General features: G+C 44.1%; 2 protein-coding genes across 6 annotated transcripts; one reads left to right on the forward strand and one right to left on the reverse strand.

The window, feature by feature from the left end:
• Nucleotides 1–1,162: 1,162 nt before the first annotated feature.
• Nucleotides 1,163–12,227, forward strand: MRPS25 (mitochondrial ribosomal protein S25). Of its 5 annotated transcripts, none has more exons than XR_008747303.1 (6): nt 1,163–1,353; nt 1,437–1,543; nt 1,762–1,849; nt 2,063–2,301; nt 11,634–11,748; nt 11,891–12,227. XR_008747303.1 is itself a non-coding variant. In XM_055804559.1 (5 exons), the coding sequence occupies exons 1-4, from the start codon at nt 1,220–1,222 to the stop codon at nt 2,253–2,255; spliced, it is 522 nt and encodes a 173-aa protein (XP_055660534.1). In that variant the 5' UTR covers nt 1,163–1,219; the 3' UTR covers nt 2,256–2,301; nt 9,873–10,429. The 5 variants fall into 5 exon arrangements, 2 of the variants coding, with proteins under 2 accessions (XP_055660534.1, XP_055660533.1); XR_008747304.1 differs by having other exon boundaries at nt 11,906–12,227; XR_008747305.1 differs by lacking the exons at nt 11,634–11,748; nt 11,891–12,227 and adding exons at nt 9,342–9,453; nt 9,873–10,429.
• RBSN (rabenosyn, RAB effector) lies at nt 3,365–19,550 on the reverse strand. The gene is made up of 12 exons (XM_055804557.1): nt 19,406–19,550; nt 18,755–19,035; nt 15,601–15,744; nt 13,637–13,737; nt 12,948–12,993; nt 12,674–12,835; nt 11,567–11,808; nt 10,628–10,698; nt 8,898–8,984; nt 8,320–8,422; nt 7,834–7,908; nt 3,365–6,919 (listed from the first exon to the last, which is right to left on the reverse strand). The coding sequence occupies exons 2-12, from the start codon at nt 18,915–18,917 to the stop codon at nt 5,795–5,797; spliced, it is 2,319 nt and encodes a 772-aa protein (XP_055660532.1). The 5' UTR covers nt 18,918–19,035; nt 19,406–19,550; the 3' UTR covers nt 3,365–5,794.
• Between the last annotated feature and the right edge of the window lie 1,034 nt (nt 19,551–20,584).

The following is a 20,584-nucleotide window of genomic DNA, read 5'->3' on the forward strand; positions in this document are numbered from 1 at the left end:
TAGCCTTCTGGTTTTAGTTTTGTGGTTTTTTTTGGAGGAGATAGATAGATAGCTATTACTAGGAAATGCTTTGTGTTTACTTTTACCTGGTCGTTCCTTCCTGATCCCCAGGTTTTAAAATAAGGCAATTCATTGGGTCTGGTTTTAGTTCCCTTCACACACAGTTTATAATAGAGGTAATGAATTTGGACTCTATTGCGAACAGTAAATGCATCCTCCATGTATGTATATGGAGAAGAGATATCGTTACCTGAGTTTCTTGTTGCTGCTCTTAGAAACTGTACAACTTAGAGGTTTCACTCAGCAGAAAGGAGGGTCACCAGGCTTTAGGTTTCAGCTGTTGAATCCTGGTGTCTAGAGAGAACTAAGCAGGGGAGGGAGGGAAGTCCTTCTCATTCAGCGGCCTACTGTGAACCAGGTCTTGTTGCCCAAGTTTGAGAAGGTTGTTCTTCTTGCCAACTGGAACAGTGTCTACGCCACAGAACACTCCATTTGTTATACTATCCTCTGCAGAACAGCCAGAAAGGAAACAACAGGCATTTTGAAAAGCGCTTGATAGTCAAGGTCAGTATGCACCAACGGAAAGTCATGCAGGACTTGTTTCAGAGCATGTGTGTGCCCTGTGCATCGAGTTGGGCAAATTTTTCTTAAGCACAAAATGCATGTTTTGCATTTCACAGAGCTGCCTGCCACGTTACAGACAAAAACGTACATTCATTCAGGCCGTGCCAAATAATGTATTAAATTAAGTTGCTTTTTTAACCTGCTTAAATGAAAGTTAATGGGAGGGGGCGAAGCCCCTAACAAAAAATACCCCTTGCTAACAGCATGTTTCATAAATGTAATTTGCATCAAGGCATGCCGTTACTACAAACGGCAGCAACAGAAGCGGAGCTCGGCCCCCGCCGCGCCCGGGTCATCTCCCTGTCCGCCGCTTCCCGCGGTTGCTGCCGAGCGGCACTGCTCGCTCCGGGCGCCGCGCCCGCCTGTCCCGGCCTCGACGCCCCCGCGCCCGCCGCCTCGCCTCCCGAAGCGCGCGCTCGGGGCCGGCTGCGGCCGGGATCCGGCGCCGCGCGCCCCCGCGGGGCCTGGGCGCCACTTGCGCACGGCGCGTGAGGCAGCGCCCCGCCCCGCCCGGGGGAAGCCGCGGTGCGCGCGCGGGGCGGTGCTTGCCGCTGCTTCCGGCCGGCAGGCAGCCGCGCGTGGCCCCGCCGCCGCCATGCTGATGAAGGGCCGGTTCCCCATCCGGCGGACGCTGCAGTACCTCAGCCAGGGCGACATCGTCTTCAAGAGCTCGGTGAAGGTGATGACCGTGAACTACAACACGGCGGGGGAGCGGAGCGCGGGGGCGAGGTGAGCCGGCGGGAGCGCGGGGGGTGGCGCCGCCCTCGGAGACGCCGCGGCTCGCGCTCGCCTGTTTCTCCTCCCCTTCCCAGGAGGTTCGTGTTCTTCAGCGTCCCCCAGATCCAGTACAGGAACCCCTGGGTGCAGATCCTGCTGCTCAGGAACATGACCCCCTCGCCCTTCCTCCGCTTCTACCTGGGTAGGTGCGGCCGGCGCCTGCGCCCCGGGCCCCTCCCCCCGCGCGCCGGACCCCCAGGCGCGGGGCGGCCCCTCGCGCTCGCCTCGGGGCCCGCTGCCCCCGGGCCGCGCGCGCCCTGGCTCGTTCGCCGCGGCGGAGGGGCGCGCGCCGGCGGCCGGTGCGGAACCGAGGGGGCAGCGGGCACCACCTGACGCTCCGCTGCGAATCTTTCCTGGCAGAGAGCGGAGAACAAGTCCTGGTCGACGTGGAGGATAAAACCAGCAAAGAGATAACCGAGCACATTAGGAAAATCTTGGGGAAAAGCAAGTAAGTAGCGCTTGGGTTAACGTACAGCCTCGCATGCGTCACACACCATCCCTGCAAGCTTTTTTCAAGTACACAGAAACGCTGCTCCTCCCAGCCAAACCTGACAGGAGCTAGGAACTGTCACTCCATCTTTCTGGTAGCCTGGGTCCAGGGAGGGGAGAGGAAATAATGCTGTCCAGGCTTCTGATGGCAACAAATGGATCTCTTTTCCAGAGAAACGCTTGAAAAAGAGGAAAGGGAAAGAAAAAAACTGTCACATCCAGCAACTTTTGGGCCCAGGAAGTATCATCTGCGAGAATGCATGTGTGAAATTGAAGGCCAAGTCCCCTGCCCTGCTTTTGTGCCACTGCCCAAAGAGATGAGGGGAAAATACAAAGCTGCTACAAAAAATGAAGCATCAGCCTGACGTCTCAAGTTATGCAGTTGTTTTTCCTCAGGGCTGGATGATCAAGGTACTTCAATGAGAAACAAGAGCTAACAGCTCTTGGAAATGGGAACAAGCAGGTTCATATAGTACAGACAACCTTGTCTCAAGTTTTCTTACAGCTACAACTAGAATAATTGAAGTGAAAAATAAACTAAGTTAAAAACCCAGGTTTTTTGGCACCAGTTTTACAAAGCATTACAGTCAACACTGCGTAGAAAGAAAACAGAACGAGGAAAGACAGAATGACCAGAGCCCTGTTTCCTTCCTACTCATGCCAGCATGTATAAGGTTGTGGCAAAACCAAGATCATGGTTGCCAAAAAGTTAATCTTAGAAGCAGTCCAGAATTCCACAATTTGTAGAAAGTGGTGTAAAAACATTTCTGCTGATTTCCATCTTGTACCACCTGAAGACTGCCAAATGATAATGCCACTCCAGGTTCAAACTAAAGCCTGAATTTTCTTAATTTTTTTAGTTACCACTCAAACAGTTGGAAGTCTCATTAACAAGACAGAACTTCTGCAGCTGATAGTGCAGCTCTGAGCAGCACTGATCAAGGCAGAGAGTTACCAGCACTGAAGAACACTTAAGTTAGCATTTAAAAGATATGCCTCACGATTACCTTTATTCTCCTTCAAGAAAAAAAAAGCTACTCGTAAGACAATTTCCTGAATGGTCTTCTTTTTTTTTTTTCCTTAAAGCCACAAAAAGGCAAACTGTGCCTAGATTTATCAACTTCCAGCAAATTCTAGCCAGCGAGTCCATTATGCTTCAAAGTCCAGTGCTGCTATATACTTCCTCTTAACACCTCAAACACTCCTGCTCTCTGCATGTGGTCAAAAAACCTTCTGAATCATTGTAGCTTCGGCCCCACAAAACAATTACATGGTACCAATAACAGTATATAAACACGTGACAGGTTGTACTGTATTTCTTGCAATTTGGTAATTGCACATACCTTTAAGTCAGGCTTACATATGCAGATTACTGTAGAACTGTGTTTCAGCATTTCCAAGCTAACAGTTGAATACAAAACTGCACAGTGATTCATGTGAAAGCATCCTGTAAAAACGGTCAAGGACAAGCAGCACAAAATAAACATGTTTTATTTCATCTCTGTTTACAAAGTTTCCATACAGAGTAGTGCATGCAATTTTAACAAAAGTCAATCCTAGTTATTGAGCTTTATGGTTAAGATGTCTTCGTTCTGTTGTGCCTTTGTGAGCCTCACGGCAGTCCAGATACTAGGCGTAAGGTCTTCACTTTGGAGATGACTTCAGTATCGGATGTCTATAGTCTGGCACATTTAACACTGGCAAAGATCATGAGGTATGCTAGTCTGTTATCTGCTTGTAAAAATACATTACTGTGTACAATAAGGATACTTCAATTATTAGTGTATTAGACTGAAAATACAAACAAGGCAGGACAGCTCTAACAAGGGGAAAACCCACTTTTTAAATGTGAAAGCTGAAGCTGCCAAAACCATGTTTTTCATGTTGATACCAAAAAAAACCTTTGTGTTACAGTGCAGGGAGCAATCCTCTTGGCTAGCAAACAAGTCTGCCTTAAATAACTACCTTGTACTATTTCTGTTAAACAATTCCAGGGCTTATCTTCAGCTATCTCAACATTTCTTTTTTGCTGCCTTCATAAATCTGGTGGCACACTGCATGTGTTTTGTTAGTTTACAACCTTTCGGAATGCTCTTCTTCATTTTGCTTGGTGCAAAATAATACTCAAGGAGTCAATAAAACATCTCAGTATAAAAATTTCATGGTCTTAAGACAATGTGTTCCACACCTTTTAACTTCAGAGGTAGGCTATAGTAAGAAGAAAGTCAGTTGTCCTTAACTGGCTGCTTTCAGTTATTTTGAACAGTTACTAGTGCTATTAAGTGAAGATATAAGTGGTTTGTTTTTCTAAAACAGTTCCACAAGTCCCCAGCTACACTTACTTACAGCAAAATAAAAGTATTAGAGAGTTTCTGCTCTTTAGGTTGTGTAATTATGTGTCTCTAAAATATGCAATGCTTAGGCTACAGCTATGCTAATACATATTAAAAAGACATGTCCTGTTCCAAAAAAGTTTACACTTCTGAGTAAGCCCACTGTTACTGTGCTATACAGCGTGATCTGCCTGATATTACTCTATTTCATCTTAAAATAAACATGCCCTTTAGACTAAACCCTCCCCACCACCCTTTCAAACACGTCTGATGATGGACCTCTGCCTTTCAAAGATAAAAATCAGAGCTCAGGCTCTGATTTTTGCAGGCACAGTCAGACCTAACCCTAAAGTTATCCTACATTTCTGCCACCAATCTGCAGAAGCCCAGCTCTAAGCCCTCCTGCACCACAGGTGCTGGCCATCCATCACTAGTCTTCCCCCAGACCACAGGATCCACGAGATTACTCCAGTGTGGAGCTTCTTATTTAAGACAGACATGCCTGCTTCTCCCAACAACTTCTGAGGGGCATCAAATATGAAAGAGAATTGCTGTTTGGCACTACTGCAGCCACAGACTTTGTCTTCCAGCTTTCACACAATTCCAGTTCAGTGGCACTTCAGCTCTCCATTGTAAACAAGACTTTTGTTTCTTGAATGCTACAAAGAAAGGGTTCCAGTCTCACAAATAAACATGATCATTCTGTCACCCAGAGAATTTAAAGGAATCTGTAACACATTCCATAAAATCATTAGGAATTGGAGGGTCACCCTTTATATTATAGTGTGAAATGGTGCTAGCCTGATGCTTTTTTCCCTGGAACTGAGTAGACACTTGTTCCCTCACAAGCAGATCTCTGAAGCCAGCACAGTGTGCTCTACTACATGATAGTTTGTGCTCAGAGCAAATGGAAAAGTAAAGTTGATCCAAATTTTACTTGGGAATTTTTATAAACTCATTAAAAAGTTACTATATTAAGATCAGTTATAAAGTTCTCAGCCTTAAGATCCCATTTATGTATTGGCATTGCACAAAATTGATCTGCAAGCTTGTACATCCTGCACCTCAAAGAATCACAGCAGCCTTTTAACAGCACTTTCTCCTAACACCATTAGGCAATTGCACTAGCCTGTAACACTGCACTGTGCCATTATCAGAGGATGTGGAAGTTTTAGAAAAGATCTTGTGTTTCTTTAGTCAAAGCCCCACTTGAAATGTCAATACTACAACAGAATGGGGGAAAAGATGACAAACCAACATTGCAAACATTTCCAAATCATAGTTCCCTAACCACTGTAACCAGAATAAGCACGCAATAGGACGAGTTAGCATTAAAATGATGTTGTAATGAGTTATTTTAAAATTTCTTAGTACAAGTGTTTGAGACCAGCAGCATACCTCAATAATTCTTTCTTCAAGACCAAGTAGTAGTGGAAATGCCTAACTGAAAGTGCATAAAAGTCAAGATTCTCAGAATTCCCTCTTGTGATCTGTACTCCTGTTTATAAGTATCTGTTCTACCTTCCCATACTTAACAGCAGACTTAATTATTACACAGCCCTATTGCTGCTTCAGCAGTTGGATTTCTTCTGCTTTGCTAATGTGTGCTTCAGTTCCTTTAAGTTCTCTGTCAGTACCTCCACCTCATCCATTCGTCCACTATGTTTGGCATCAAATATATAAGCTTTGATATTATCTATCTGTTGGAGAAGCAGCTCTTCCTCTATAGCCTCCTCTCCAGAGATCTCATTGCCATCCTCCACTTCAAAGGGATTGGTGGAAGATCCCTCTTCAAATGGATTCCCAGAATTCCAACTGCCCCCAGGCTTTTGAAATGGATTTTCATTCTCTTCAAAAGGATTTGAAGCACTGCCAGGTGCTCCATTTGTTTGTTCATCCTCTTCATTTTCAAATGGATTATATTCTTTTTTATCACTCTGCAGAGCTGTGTCAGAGAAAGAAGCCATTGGAGGAGTCTCTTTGACAAATGGGTTAGTAGAATCATCCTGTAACTGAGGGGTATCTGCTTCATCTTCAAATGGGTTTAGACAGGCTGTCTGGTCTTGCTCTTTGCCACGCTGTGGGACATTCTGGGGTTTGAGTGTGAAGGTCAAGTGCTCTGTAGCTGGCAGCTGCTCAACAGCAGGAGTTTCAGAACATGGGTCCCCTTTGCTCTGAGTAATATCCAAATCCAATGCATGTGCTGTCAAGTTCCAGTCCTCTTTTGCAACTTCATGTTGATGCTGCTTGACTTCTCTGAAGTCTAAGGAGCATGTCCTTGAGTGCCGAGACATGAACTTCTGGTGTTCTCTTTCCCACTCTTTTTCACGAAGGACCTGAAGTTCCTCCCTCTGCATCTCTTCCTCTTCTGCCTGTTTTTTAGAAAGCTCGATAGCTTTCAGAGTCTGTTGCTGATCATATTCATCCTGAAGCTGCCTCAGGTTCTCTTGCAACATATGGATCTCATCTATCCTATTAGCTGCCTTTGCTTGCTTAATAAAAGACGTGATATTGTCAATCTGCTGGAGGAGGGGGTCCGCTATCTCACTCTCCCTTGATACACTAGATGTAGGTAACCAGCCTTCAGATTTTCTCACTGTTCCCTTTTTAAGGTGAGTTGCATCACCATTAATGGCAGCTCTGGAGATAAAGTCTTTCTGCTTTTCCTCTTGTTTTCCCTGTGTTTCAAGAGCCACCTAAAACAACAACAAAAAATGTAGTAAAGAAAACACCATGAGCCTGAAAAACATCTGTTCTAAGAATCCATAGGTACAAGAAGTTAGCTGATCTTAGACATTACTGGCCGTCACTAAAGGGATCAGCTGCATTTTTGCCTGCTTTGCAGAAAATGCTTATTTTCGTATTACTACCCAAGCGCTTCCCTTCAGTTTGTTTCTGATGATACTGATTGAAATCCCATGGCATCTGCCTCTACAAACTTGAGAGCAAGTAGGAGCAGTGACAGTGCTTTATATAGAACAAAAAAATGCCTAGTGCCACTGTGCAAAGAGTGGTCTAGATTAATTCGGACAGGAACCGTATCACATCTGACTACAGCAGACATCTGTAATAGAACAACAGTGTTAAAGGTCACCGATACCATTAGCTTTTGGAGTGCAACAACTCGTATTTCTTAATTTCTACCTCAAGATAAAGCTGGTTTAGTTTACAGTTGTCATCTTCCCTCCTAACTGAAAAAACCTCTCTCTCTCTGAAGAGGTATTCTTATTCCAGTATGTCCTTTTCCACCACGAATAGAAATCTCCAAATTCTACTTGTGCAAATGAACTCCAGAAAACAATTTGAAAATCCACATGAACTAACATACTTTTGTTTAGGGCTTGCTCTGCATGCACTACAGCAGAAACAGCATGGGCAGCCAAGTCACTGCTGCTTTCTATAAGTATTCAGCTGCTCAGTACACACCTACTTAGTTCTGGACAGAACACAATGACAGTTACATGAATCCCTGAAAAAGGGTATGGAATGATCTGCATAAAAAATGAAAGACTGGAATCCAATGTTCAAGGCAACTACTCATACACATGCAGCTACCAGGCCCTTGAAGGAGGCCCTGATGCAAGATGTAACAGATCTTAACCTGTCTTACCGTATGCAGTCTTCTCTTTTTCAGTTCTTCATACTGATCTTTGGTTGGCAGGGACATTAGGCCAAGCAGTTTTTCCTGGCAAAACGTGAAATATTCACACTGTTGCTTGCAGGCATTCAGTACTTGAAAGGAGAGGTACCAACAGAACACCCCACAAACAAATAAAGGCTACTTCTATGCTGCAGTCACTGCTGCAACTCTGAGCACGTCTTTGCTGTCATAACTGCACTGCAGACTAGGTTCACATCTCAGCAAGAGACAAGGACAAGATTCACACATTTTCTTAGGTCCCTATACTCAATGCTGCTCAGACTACGCCATCTGTATTCCAGCTCATTTAAGGCTACCATAACTCATTAGGGGAACTACAGAAAATGTATAGAACTAAACCTCCTGTCAAAACAGTTTCAAACCACAGGGATGTCTGGCCAAGAAGAGAACACTGTACAAAACACACATACAGCTCATAACATAAGCTCCATTTACCTGAACAAAAAGTGTAGCTGAGTATCTTATCATTCTCTGAAGTTGTAGTGTTTTAGGATGAGGTTGGGGATCTTCATGCAAGCCTAGATTCAAAATCTTCTTACTGAACCAAAACAAACATACAGCTTTGTCAGTTCAAAATCAAGGGCCAGCAAAAATGCAGCAGAAGGGAGAGCGACAATACAGGATGAAAGCTTTCTGACATTCTTTTAACCAAACGATTTTGGGTATTACAGGTTATAACATTTTCCACTAGTACTTTTTTTTTTTAATTAAAAACAAAACAAACCCCAAATTGTGCTGCTATTTGTTTCCTCAGTGCTTAGTTATTTCCACTGCAGAGGAATGCATATGCATGGTTTTTAAGGCTGGAAAGGGAAGTAGAAATTGATGGTGCACAGGAACAGAAGCGACCTCTTCACATGCTCTTTACAACTGGGCAGACAAATTGATTATCCATGTGAATAAACAGGTATGTGCTACACCAGCACAGACACCAACAGTTGAGAAAAACTACAGAGAAGTCCTAACAGAGGGAGACAGACACATGCTGGGGGGTGAAGAGAGAGATCTTTTACCTTAAGGCATCTATAAATTCGTATACTTTTTGAATCTCCACCCTCAAGTCATTAGCGTGCTCAAGATTGTAGGTTGTCTCCCCAGCACTAAGAAATAAATACAATTTTATTGTAAGACATGCACCCAGCTAACAATATATATAACACTAAAAATTATCCCAAGACGACCAAGATTCAACAATGGTAAGAACAGCTAACACTAAAGGGGCTGAATGATTTTATTTCTAGCTCGTTGTGTTTAAAAACTTTCTTTGTGACAGAAGTGGAAAATGACAATCATCTTGTGAACATGAACATTCCACAGAAGAGAATTTTATTTATGATTGCGTTATTATTTACTATTATAGGAGAAACTGTATTTTAACACAGGAAGGCGTCTCTACCAGTAACATCTAAAATATACACACATTTAGCAAATGCATCTATTTTGTGGTTTTTTTCCAGGCAACTGGGTATGGAAAAAACAGACTGACTGAGGAACTAACTATACCATTGAAGTAAAATAGTTATCTCTACTAGCATTTGTCAGAAAGCAAAAGCCTGCAACCCCACATAGGTAAAGCATTTAAGATGCTAGTAGTAACTGACCGTCCACATGGGGACACAATTAATTACATGCACTTTACTAGAATATCACATTTATTGATGAAACAAATTATGATTTACTGGGAAAGACTTTTCAGCAGTTTATAGACTTCCTTTCCTTTTGTATCACAAATACAAAACACAAGGATCACTCTCTCAAAAGCAATGCCACTATCCATATGATCCAAGTTTCTGAGACTCAGTCCTGATCAGAAATCTTTAATTTCATCAGTAAGAAGTCTGACATGTGCTTCCATTATCCAAGGACATTAATATTTTTACTCTTCTCAGTTGTCAAGCCACATAACACCAACTCATGAAGAATTGACAAAAACCAGGAGCAGCCTAACTAGGTTTTCACCTTCTATACTTGTTTCTTCCTTTTGGCAGGTGTGTTTTTACAAAAATGGTTTTGTTATGATGAACGACAGCCTAATTTTACTATACCACCCGATCTAAAAGACAGGTACAGAAGTATTTATGAACTTTAACATCCCAAATGAACGTCCTTCATAGTCTAAGACCAATGTCTATACTCCTCTACTGTACAAGCCAGAAGTATAAGATGACAACCTCCTGCAGATATAGCTGGAGAGGTTTAAGTTACCCCAATGAGAGAACAGTACCACAAGAAACTATGCACAGAAGCACAATACGTGAATGCTGCTTATACACTGCAGCACAGGGCAGGCCAGCCAGATTCAGGAACAACTGTCAGGTGAAGGTGGCTCGCTTTACACAAGAACAGGTGAGAAGCATTTGCTGCTGGCACTACCTGGAAGCCATACCATGCAGCTGAAGGCAGCAGTATCTTACTTCAACAGTTCAAAGAGGCTTATTTACACAACAAGAATTGTACTTCCTTTTTGCAAACATGACATGTCAGAGTATGACAGTGGCGCCTCACCGGAAATTGACTTTAAAAAAATAAATTGGACTTCTCTGTATGCAATGTGACCATTAATAATTAATTAAATACTACTTTGTTTGAAGAGCATCCAAAAGACAACAGATAACCTAACACTGCTTTTTCTTACAATTTACATACTCCTGCAGCCTTAGCATGCCATTTCTTTAGTCCTTCCCATGCTTTTGGGGAGGAAAAATACATATATTCATAAATAACAACAGCAAATGGAGCTTACTTTAGTGATTCTGCCATCCTTATGTATTCTCGTGCCTTCTGGTCAACTTTCTCCATGCAGAGTCGGAGTTTCTTGTTTAAAACAAAATGTATAAGTAACTTATGTTAATAAAACTAATGCAATAACGTGCCGACATAAACCTTTCATGCTGCCTGTGCACATTCAAAGTTGACTGTGGTGAAAGCCATTTAACTATTGAGGATGACATGACCCTCCAGTTAGCCTCAGAACACAGATGGCATGGGCAGGAACAAAGGAAGTCTCCCTGTACGCCTGCAAGGTGAATTTTGAATCCAGAAGCTGTTTTAATGGATGACTTGGACAACTTCTAGCCTTAAACCTCTTCATAAAGTGCACCAGCAGAAACTCCCATTAATATTAACCTGGGGTGTGTGCAGACTTTACTGAAAAGATACCTGACTATTGTCAGTACCTGCTTTCGAAGCATATTTGAACACACTGTTCCGGCCATATGCTGTCGATTGATACAGATGGTTCAAAAAAGCACTTGCCATCAGTGTGAGGACAACAGTGCTGACATTGAATCCTGTAGTTCCAGTGCAGCCCATCAACAAAGCACACAGCATGTCATTGGTTTAAACAAGGACTGTTCTGTGGAATCCCAACTGACATAGCTCAAATTTTAAGAAAGGCATCTCAGAACTATTAGTTCCAGACAATTAGAATGAAGATGTATCTTAAAACAACATTTGAGTTATCATGGGATATAAATACTATATGGTTAACTGGCTCCACAATTTCCAATACACCCTTGTTAGGTGGCATAAACACCCAATAAAGCCTTTTTGAACTCACTTTTGAAAGCGAGTATTAAATCATAAAATAAGAGCTTGGACATGAGGTAACAAGCCGAAAACCAGGTAATGACAACTGCAGATAGATACACTGAGGATCACAGCAGCAAAGAGTTTGACTTACCTCATAGAGTTTCACAATCTCCGGAGTGTATTCTTTCTCATCCATCTGTTGTTCTCTTTTCAACAAGGTATCTTTGCAGTGCCGACAACAACGGATACGGTCATCATCCTTCTCATCCAGAACTGAGCTCACACTGCTTATGCTGCTAATGCTGCCACGGCGGGAACCATGGACACTATTAGGTGAGGAGTTCGGGCTAGTATGAGAACCCAAGGCCTCTTTGCTGGCACTAGTGAGTTTGCCTAAAAATTATACACAGGTAATTTTACAGTGATTGGAGAAGCCGACAGATTTTACCAACACAAATGAATTGTGCTTTAACAGAAACTTGATACTCAGGTAAATTAGAAAACCATGAAAGACATGCAAGGAACCAATGACAACCAAGACTGCAAGTGAGAATTTGGGTCTTCACTGTAAATCCTGCTCCATTCTAAAAGCACCTAGAGAGCAGACTGCTGAGAACCACCTACTCACGCCTAGAAGCTTTCTCATGCTGAAGCTTGCATATAGGATAGCATGTGGAAGAAAAGGTACATTAATGTTGTCCATGTTTTATGCTTGAATGCTCAAAAAAGCACAGTTAATGTCATTCTCTTGGAGAATTGTGTCCTCTCCAATGCACTAGATGAAGAAAATGAAGTTTGAAGGGCTTCTTCAAGGCTTGTGGATGAATTTCCTTAATGTCAGCATTTGGACAACCATGGGCAAGACTGGAAATAGCCACAGTAATCTTACACGTCAAGAACCTTGGCACTTAAAATTCCTGAAGTTAATACTTCATAGTTATGGTACTCAGTAGGATAAGACACTAAATATTAAATACATTTACTACTAGTATATACTACTACTTCTAGTAACTCTTTCAGTGTTATGTAACACTTCCAAAGATGAACGAGGAACAGAGACAAAGAATGGAGACATCATTCTTCTTACTCTGTTTCACTGACAAGTGTCTGCATGAAACAATGATACATTAAGGGCCAAGTTTTCTGCAAAGGCAGAATATTACCAGCAGCTTTTTTCCTGATGGCAACAAGCCAGGATGCAGTTAGCACCCTGAGTGAGCTAAGGAAAGGAGGAATTAACACCACACACTGTACTTACTTGCCAAAGGAAGACTGACAAGTTCCATGCACTTCTTGCACATAATCGATCCACAAAGGCGGCAGTGGTGCCGTCTGTTTCGAATACTGAACTTATTGCCACAGTCTGGACAGAACGGAACATCCTGATCACTGACCCAAGGCACAACAGACTTCTCTATAGCTGTGACCAAGCAAGAGGGGAGGGAATACGCACAAGATAAGATATTCATTCAATTAATTCCTCAGCTGGTTAAACTACAGGAGCAAAGAGCCTGAGGTAAGTTCATACCAACCTCTTATTTTAGCTGACTCAGTGTTTGCTCTGTCAAACGATGTAAGCTAGAAGATGATAAACAATTCATTCAAGAAAACTGTACTTTTGCAAGAAAAAAAACCCAACACAACCCAGCCCAACAAGAAAAAGAAACCTGACACTTTTAGGAGATAGGAGTCTCAGCCTGTTTTACACCAGATTCCTGCAACTATCTTATTTCTAATGCCATATTCACACAAGTAGTGCTAAACAATGCATGCCAAACCTGTACAAATCAGGGCATTTTTGACATAATCATTCCAGCATCCAACATTACTGCATCTGAGCCAAAAAGTAAGTATATCATTGGCAGATTTTGAAGAATAAGGAGCTGGAAGAATCATGACAAAAACATTAGAGAGAAATTTAGTAAAGTAAAAGATGGAGAAAACATACAGGAAAACAGATGGTTCTTGAAGCATGTGGAAGTAGCATCTTCAGCTTGAAAACAGTGCATAGAAACAGAAATCATATCCACAGTACAGGGTCAGACCAAGCACAGCACTCAAGGATAGAAAAGGAAACAGTTATGCGTGAGGAGAGTCATAGTTCAGTATTTCTTATAAAGTGCACTGGCAGATAAATGGGCACACTTCATACTAAAATATGATTTTTTTTTCATCTAGGAAGCATTCAGAAGGGTAGAATATTAAAAAGCAGCAGATTTACCTTTTCTAACCTGATTATTAACTTATTGACTTCAACTACATAGTGATCAATCCTGGCTGCTCGGTGTTTCTTGAAATCAGAAAGATGGCTTCTCATAGCACCTGGAGAGATAGCAGAAAGTTTGCACAGTGACCCAGGTGTTCTGTACGGATTTAAATGCCTCTTGAAAGAGAGCTGTCTCTTCTGTTCACATCTATTTCTCATGTTCTAATCTAATTTTAAAGACAGATTAGAAACCTGCATTTTCACAGTGCTGCTCTAAATAAAACATGCAGGTTAAAGCCTAATCTCCAGGCTAGCAATAAACAGTGTTTTATTTCTACTACAGAAAACAAGCACTATGTTACAGAGAACATCTGCAACAGATTTTTTTTCCCCCCTCTTCAGCCCTCAGTTACGTTTGGCAAGCTATTATCAACTAGTAGTAGTCTCAAAACCAACTCCCTCTAGTTTCCTGGCTACAATGTTGAACTAAGGGAAGAAGCAGGTCCAATGATTAATGGAGGCCTATGCAACAGCAATTTCTCTTTAAGAATTCTGATCATCCTTCCACCTTCAGAGGTTCTGAATCAAATCCTTGATGACAGTTCAGATATACAGATAACTGATCACCAACTATACAAAGGAACAATATTAGCATCTTTTTAAGAAATGTACAATTCATACTCTACAATGTTGGTTTCAAGTTTCAGTTTTGATCCTTTTCCTAGTCAGATGAGTGAGGTATTTAAAAAAAAAATCAAATTTACAGAAAAAATATTTTTTTTTTAATAGTAATGCAAAAAAGTATCTTTATTCCGAGTGCTAGAACACAAAATCAGATGTTGCTTTTTAATACTACCTATGTAATTGTAAGAATCTCACTTCCTCATACTAGTGAAATAACAAAAAAAACTCCAAAGCTGAATTCACAGGAATGAAAGGGCCCCTCTGGGTAACTGAATTCCACCACTGCTTCGGAGACATCACACAGTCTCTTTCACAAACCCACCAAATCCTACTCTAAAACCTGTAAGGTTCACCTGCTCCACTCTGATCAGAAAACAGTTCTCATTTCTCTAATATTCAGAAACCTTCTGCTAGTTCACTGCCAAAATTTATTCTTAGCTAATATTTATACTATGATTGCTGCCGAAATAATTAAAGTCAAAAGTGTAATTACCAGACTCCGCAGATCCAAAGGACTAAGTCCTAGCCTGTCAGCAGCACAGGGAACACTTTACTAGCAGAGATAGTGCTGCTTCCTCCCCATGAAAATGTGACATTCCAGTAATAGTAGGAGGCAATTTCCAGTAGCAGTATTTATAATTACAAGCTCAGTCGACTTATCCTTCAAATTCTACAAATGTAGATTTATATTCAGAGGGGTGGGGTGGGGGTTTGCCCCCCCTTTTTTAAAAAAAATTAAACCTCTTCTTAATGAAAGATGATCTACATCTCAAATCCAGGGAAAAAGCTGAAAGTTTAAAATTGATGGACAAGCTTTCTGTCAGGCAGGTAAACTAACAGCTACTTTAAGTGTAGCCCAAAAGCTGGAGATTTTTTATAACTATAGCATAATAATTAATTAGTGGATTATCTGTTTTGTAAAAAGCCACAAGGTGGTTGCAGAACATTTCAACAAAGCTGGATGCACAGGGGTAAATACATATCCACCACCAGGCCTCAATGGCTCAGGCACAGTAAAGTGACTAACAGCTATCCTGTTCTCAAAGTTTGCTGGGGTACTGACTGTATACTTCCTCTACCCCCCACCCCCCACCCCATTACCTGCATTTTCCCCATCCCACAGACAACGTAGGTGGGCTGCACAAAATCAACATGCAAACCATAACTCCATGCTACAGCAAATCAAATGCAATGCAGACACAATTCCATGCAACTTCAGCAATACTGTAGCACGTACCCAATTAAGATTAAAAGAAAAGTTAACCCCACTGTGTATCACCTTCTAGCTCTCCTACCTACTTCCTGGGGCTCCCACATGTATGGATCTACTCCACCATAGCTGAATGACTCGTATCGTTCCTGAGATCCAGAATCAGTTCTGTCATCTCCTTCTTGTTTCAGCAATTTCTTCTTTGCTCTTTTGGCCTTCTGAACTAGATCTGAAAAAGTTAAACTCAAGTTATCAAACGTGGCATGTAGTCACTGAATATTTGTCATATGAAACCAGTATGGATTATTCCTCATCTTTTAGCACAAGCCTTTCTCCTTGATAACAAGTTTCTCCTCGGCATGTTCTGTTTAGAACCAGAACAGGGTTCAGAGAATCACAGATGGCACAAATTGCTCTTTCTTATCTGTCATAAAGTAGTAGCACTAAGGTCCTAATGACAAAGTAGTTTTAGACACTCCATTCAGGGACTTCACCGTAGAACGGTAAGCTGTCCTAGCAACTATGGGACCCATTTCACAGCATTCTGGGACATCATATAGACACCATCTTCATTCTCTCAAGTCCCAATGATTTTTTCACAACTCAAGGATGTTCAGCACTTTCTTTGTCTTGTTGCTCAAACTACAAATTTCAGTGTGCTTGTACACCTGAATAATTTCAAGAGTACCAAACAGCCCACTGCATCACCTCATATGAATGCTAGTGAGAGGAGGGCAGTCTCCTGGGCCAAAAAAATATAAACATCAGGAACTTCAAACTTCAGAGCTTTTATTGCCCTTGCAGCTATGTTCCTGTCTGAATACTAGCAGAAGTTGAGGGTGGTCCTTTTCCAAACACACTCAGTACCTCCTTGAACTGGATCTTTTATACATCAAGCCTTCTTACAAGCTGCTGGGAACCATGAGTTAGCATGTCCTCTCGTATTTCTAATTTTCTTATTTATTGTCTGAAACACTGGAATTTCCACCTTGACCTTACCAGAGTCTGCCCCCTCTGCGCTTCAGCCACTAGGGCTGTGCCAGCAGGCTCCTCATGCCAACATAGCAATTCCTAGCTGTTTTTCAGCTGCTGATGTCATGCTACCTCCCAAAATGACACTCAGTGATATAAAGTGCACTGCTCAACCCAACTGTGTCAAGTTGGCAAGGGCTCTGCCAGCACTGCAACACCATTTAAGAAAGAGGATTACCTTCCCCCCTCCCCATCTGCCATACTGGACAGCTTAGACACTGAAGTTTCTTAAGTGGATTTTACACCACCTGCATCGAAAATGTAGATGCACTCGAGACTTTGAAAGTCTGACATACTCAAAAAAGGAAGTAGGGATGCCTCAGGGCTTTGCTGCAGACACAGAAGCTTTTCAAGCGAAATTTCACGGTCTCGTTTACCATGAAGTCAAATTTAACCTCCTCGGCATGACTCAACTGAAGTAATAAGGTGATTTGTAAGCATTTCTAGAATTCCACAATTAGGATAGTCAAGAGTTCAGCACAAAGTTGCGCAACCACTTGTGAGCCACAGTTTGAACACGAGTCCCTAAAACAAGTAATTTAAATAGATGATTCTGCTGGCCTTTCTTCTAGAAGGGACTTCACTGGATAGACCTTAACATGAACAACTAGGACAGAAAGCGAGCAGATGAAACCAACATCCTTTACGCAAGAACACATGTGAAAGACAGCCTGAGAAGCCACAGTACACTATTTTAGATTAAAATAACACTAGACCAAAATCAAAATGCAGGTGTTTTGTATTAAATAAAAGAAGCACCTGGGAAAAGTTACCAGGCTTAAGTTGCTGTTTTCTCTAATCGCAATGAAAACCATACTGTTGTTGTGGTTTAAATGCTCCATGGAAGCATTTCATGATGCAGCTATTACATCACTGTATCTACGCATGATGAGAACATGACTGCAGTACTGACCAATCTACCTTCACTGTCCAAGAAGAGCACAGTGCTAAGAGCCAAGAAGTAGCTAGACGATGGAAAGCAACTTAAAGATTCATTAAATATTCAACTGTGCTACCCCTATGATAGGCTTGTTAAAAACAAACTTTTCACTGAGAAAAGACTTTTGAAATAATAATCACCAATGTGAGGGGAGAAAAAAAAGGGGGTGAGGGTAAAAATTCAAGACTGCCAGGCTGCTATCTCTAATATAATAAAACCAGAAAGATTTTTGCAGGGAACAGACTTATCACCAGGTTTTGCGTATTTTTCTCTCAATATAATGACACTGTGTACACAAGAGAAGTAAAAAAAAATATTTTAGTTAAACAGAACTCAAAGGGATTTTTCAAACAGCAGCAACAGTTGGTAATCCAAAGCACAACCCTGGGACACTCCCAGCATCTACAGCCAGCTCCACCACCCACACTCTTTTCCACCTCTTCCCACCAACCACATTCCTTAACTTTAACTGCAACAACGGCTTTATCTACTGTCAAAAACCAGGGATTAATGAATTGGTACCTGGCAAGTACCAGAAATTCACCATATCCTGTAAGGTCTTCAAGTAATGATCGGGAATTCATCTGGGTTACTGTGTAAATCAAGAGTCATCAGAAAAAAAACACACAAACAAAAACCCCAGCAGACCAGTAACAAAATTCATGCATAAAATCAGATACTTGAAGAGTGATGACTGTTTAAGTGCCTGATTTGGAATTTACTTGTTGAAAGTATTGGCAATAACACAACAATTATGCCTTGGCCTAAGATGGCATATAGAAAAACAGAACTCTGTACCCCACTTGGCAATGCACATCAACTAGTATTTTAGTATTCTTAAGACAAGTGAGACAATTCTCTACAACTACCTGAAAGGAGGTTGTAGCGAGGTACGAGTCGGTCGCTTCTTTCAAGTAACAAGAGAAAATGGCCTCAAGTTGCGCCAGGGGAGGCTTAGATTGGATGTTGGGAAAAATTTCTTCACTGAGAGGGCTGTCAAGCACTGGCACAGGCTGCTCAGGGGGTGGCGGGGGCCCCATCCCGGGAGGGATTTACAAGACATGCTGAGGTGGCACTTGGGGACACGGGTTAGCGGTGGGCTTGGCAGTGCTGGGTTAAGGGTTGGGGTCGATGATCTTAAAGGTCTTTTTCCAGGCTGAACGATTCTGTGCTATGACTCAGAGTACAGGCAGCACAAGCGGCTTCCGCCACGGGGAATTTTACACGGCGAAAACGAACGCGTTAGCACCACTGTCATGCCTCTTACTTTTGAGCTGTCCTCTGACGTCTCTGTCCTCACTCGAGTGCTCTTCTTCGTAGTGCGCCTGAAGCTGGTAGAACGACTGGAGGTCCTTCAGGCAGAGGGGGCACAGGAACCCCTCTCGCATTTCGCCCGGGTCGCCGAAGGGCGGCGGGCAGCCGGCCGCCATGGCCGGCCGCTGGCGGCGGGTCAGCGCTCGCTCCCGGCTTCAGCAGCGGCGCGGCCGCCTGGCAGTGACGAAGCGCGGGGGCGAACGGCGCGGCACCGGCATCGTCCCTCGCAGCTTCCTGAAAGAAACCGGGCAGCGGCGTCAGGCCGGCGGCGCGGCTTGGCCCCACGCGCGGCCCGGCCCCTCCACAGCCCCGCATGCGGCACCCGCCCGGGGCCCCGCAGGCCCGCGGCCCGCTCGCGCCTCCGCTCGGGAGGGAGAAGCCGGCAGCGGGGGCGGGGGGGACAGGCCCGGGCCCGGCGCTGCCCGCCGCCCCGCTGGGCCCTGCGCAGGCGCGGGGCGGCAGCACACGCCGGGCCCGGGCCCCCGCGCGGCCGGGTCGGGGGGCGCGCGGGAAAGGGGTGGGGCTTAGGTCTCGCGCCGGCCGCCGGGGCCCCCGCCCCGTCCCGCCCCGCCCCACCGCCCCCAGGCGGGCGGCCGGGCCTCACCTCCGCGCTGAGGTAGGGGTGCGTGTCCCCGGCGGTGGGAGGCCACGGCCTGCCGCGCTCCCACCCGCTCGGCGTCCCAACTGCCCGGGAGCGGTGGCGTGACGGCGGAGGGCGGGGCGAGCGCCGAGGCATCGATGGGCGGGAAGGGAGGGGACAAGGAGGGCTCATCCGGGGCCGGAGGGAGACGCGAGGCCCGGCGAAGGCTTGCGCTGCGACGCGCAGAGCAATCGATGGAGGGGGAGGCGGTGGCCTAGGCCTGGCCGGGGGCACGGCTTCCCCGGGGCCTCCCTTAGCCTGAGGGGCGGTGGCGGCTGCCCTGTTTGCAGCCAGCCAGGAACAGACCGTGGTCGCGGCCCTGCTGGGCGCCCCCAGGCTCGCAGGTGTGTGTGGGAGAGGTAGTGCGGGGCCGCGGTGACAGAACCCCCTCAGGAGCGGGGCCTGGGGCGGGGGAGGCCGACCTCCTCTCCCTCCCGCTGCTCCTGGAGGACTCACGAAACCCCGCCTCTGCTAGCCGCTGCTGGGTTTGTGCTTTGTATCCTTATACTGACCACGTTGGGAACAGGACCAGCCTTGCCAGCAGGGGCAAGCTTGATGTTCTCAGTCTTAGCCTGCAGGTCACTCGGAAGTGCTGCAAAACTGTAAGCCATAGCACTAGACGACCTGCTACTCAGAGAGCCACAAACTTAACCCAGGACCCTCACCGCTGCTTGCCCTTGCTGCCTGACAAAGAGCTGTTTAAGTCAATGATAGAAGCTTTTCACTGTCCCTTTTCTGATGCTATTCTGTTTAATCTCGACTGACAGAAATTTGTGCTGTTCCACACGCCCTAGTGTGTGGAGGAAATAATAGGAGTGCGTAACCATACTTCTGCTTTATCTGTTAGAATTCCAGGCCTTTGGAGGCAGAGATTTTCTTACGTAGCAATGTTTTTTTACACCAGTCCTGTCCATGAAAGGTGGATTTTCACTGTTAATGTCCTGCACTTTCATCCTTGAAGTTAAGTCCTTTAAAAAAAATACACATTTTCAACAAGGAGCAGTGGGAAGGGGTAGTGTTTTCCAAGACCTGAATTATAACTAGATGCCCAGCTTCTAGGGATTGCAAATTCCAGCTCAAGGATATCGCATGATCCCAGATACGGTTCATCCACAGCTGTTTTTAATAGCCATTCTAAGTTTT

This window comes from Falco peregrinus, chromosome 5 (assembly GCF_023634155.1).
Source record: "Falco peregrinus isolate bFalPer1 chromosome 5, bFalPer1.pri, whole genome shotgun sequence".
Taxonomy (NCBI): Eukaryota; Metazoa; Chordata; class Aves; order Falconiformes; family Falconidae; genus Falco; species Falco peregrinus.

Excerpts from the sequence above, each read along its gene's own strand:
- MRPS25 (XM_055804559.1), top strand. The coding sequence starts at position 1,220 with ATGCTGATGAAGGGCCGGTTCCCCATCCGGCGGACGCTGCAGTACCTC. Across the intron at positions 1,354-1,436 it reads GAGCGGAGCGCGGGGGCGAG|GAGGTTCGTGTTCTTCAGCG; the intron begins GTGAGCCGGCGG and ends TCCCCTTCCCAG. Across the intron at positions 1,850-2,062 it reads AAAATCTTGGGGAAAAGCAA|AGAAACGCTTGAAAAAGAGG; the intron begins GTAAGTAGCGCT and ends TCTCTTTTCCAG.
- RBSN (XM_055804557.1), bottom strand. The coding sequence starts at position 18,917 with ATGGCGGCCGGCTGCCCGCCGCCCTTCGGCGACCCGGGCGAAATGCGA. Across the intron at positions 8,423-8,897 it reads GAATTTATAGATGCCTTAAG|TAAGAAGATTTTGAATCTAG; the intron begins GTAAAAGATCTC and ends GTTTTGGTTCAG. Across the intron at positions 6,920-7,833 it reads AAAAGAGAAGACTGCATACG|GTGGCTCTTGAAACACAGGG; the intron begins GTAAGACAGGTT and ends TTGTTGTTTTAG.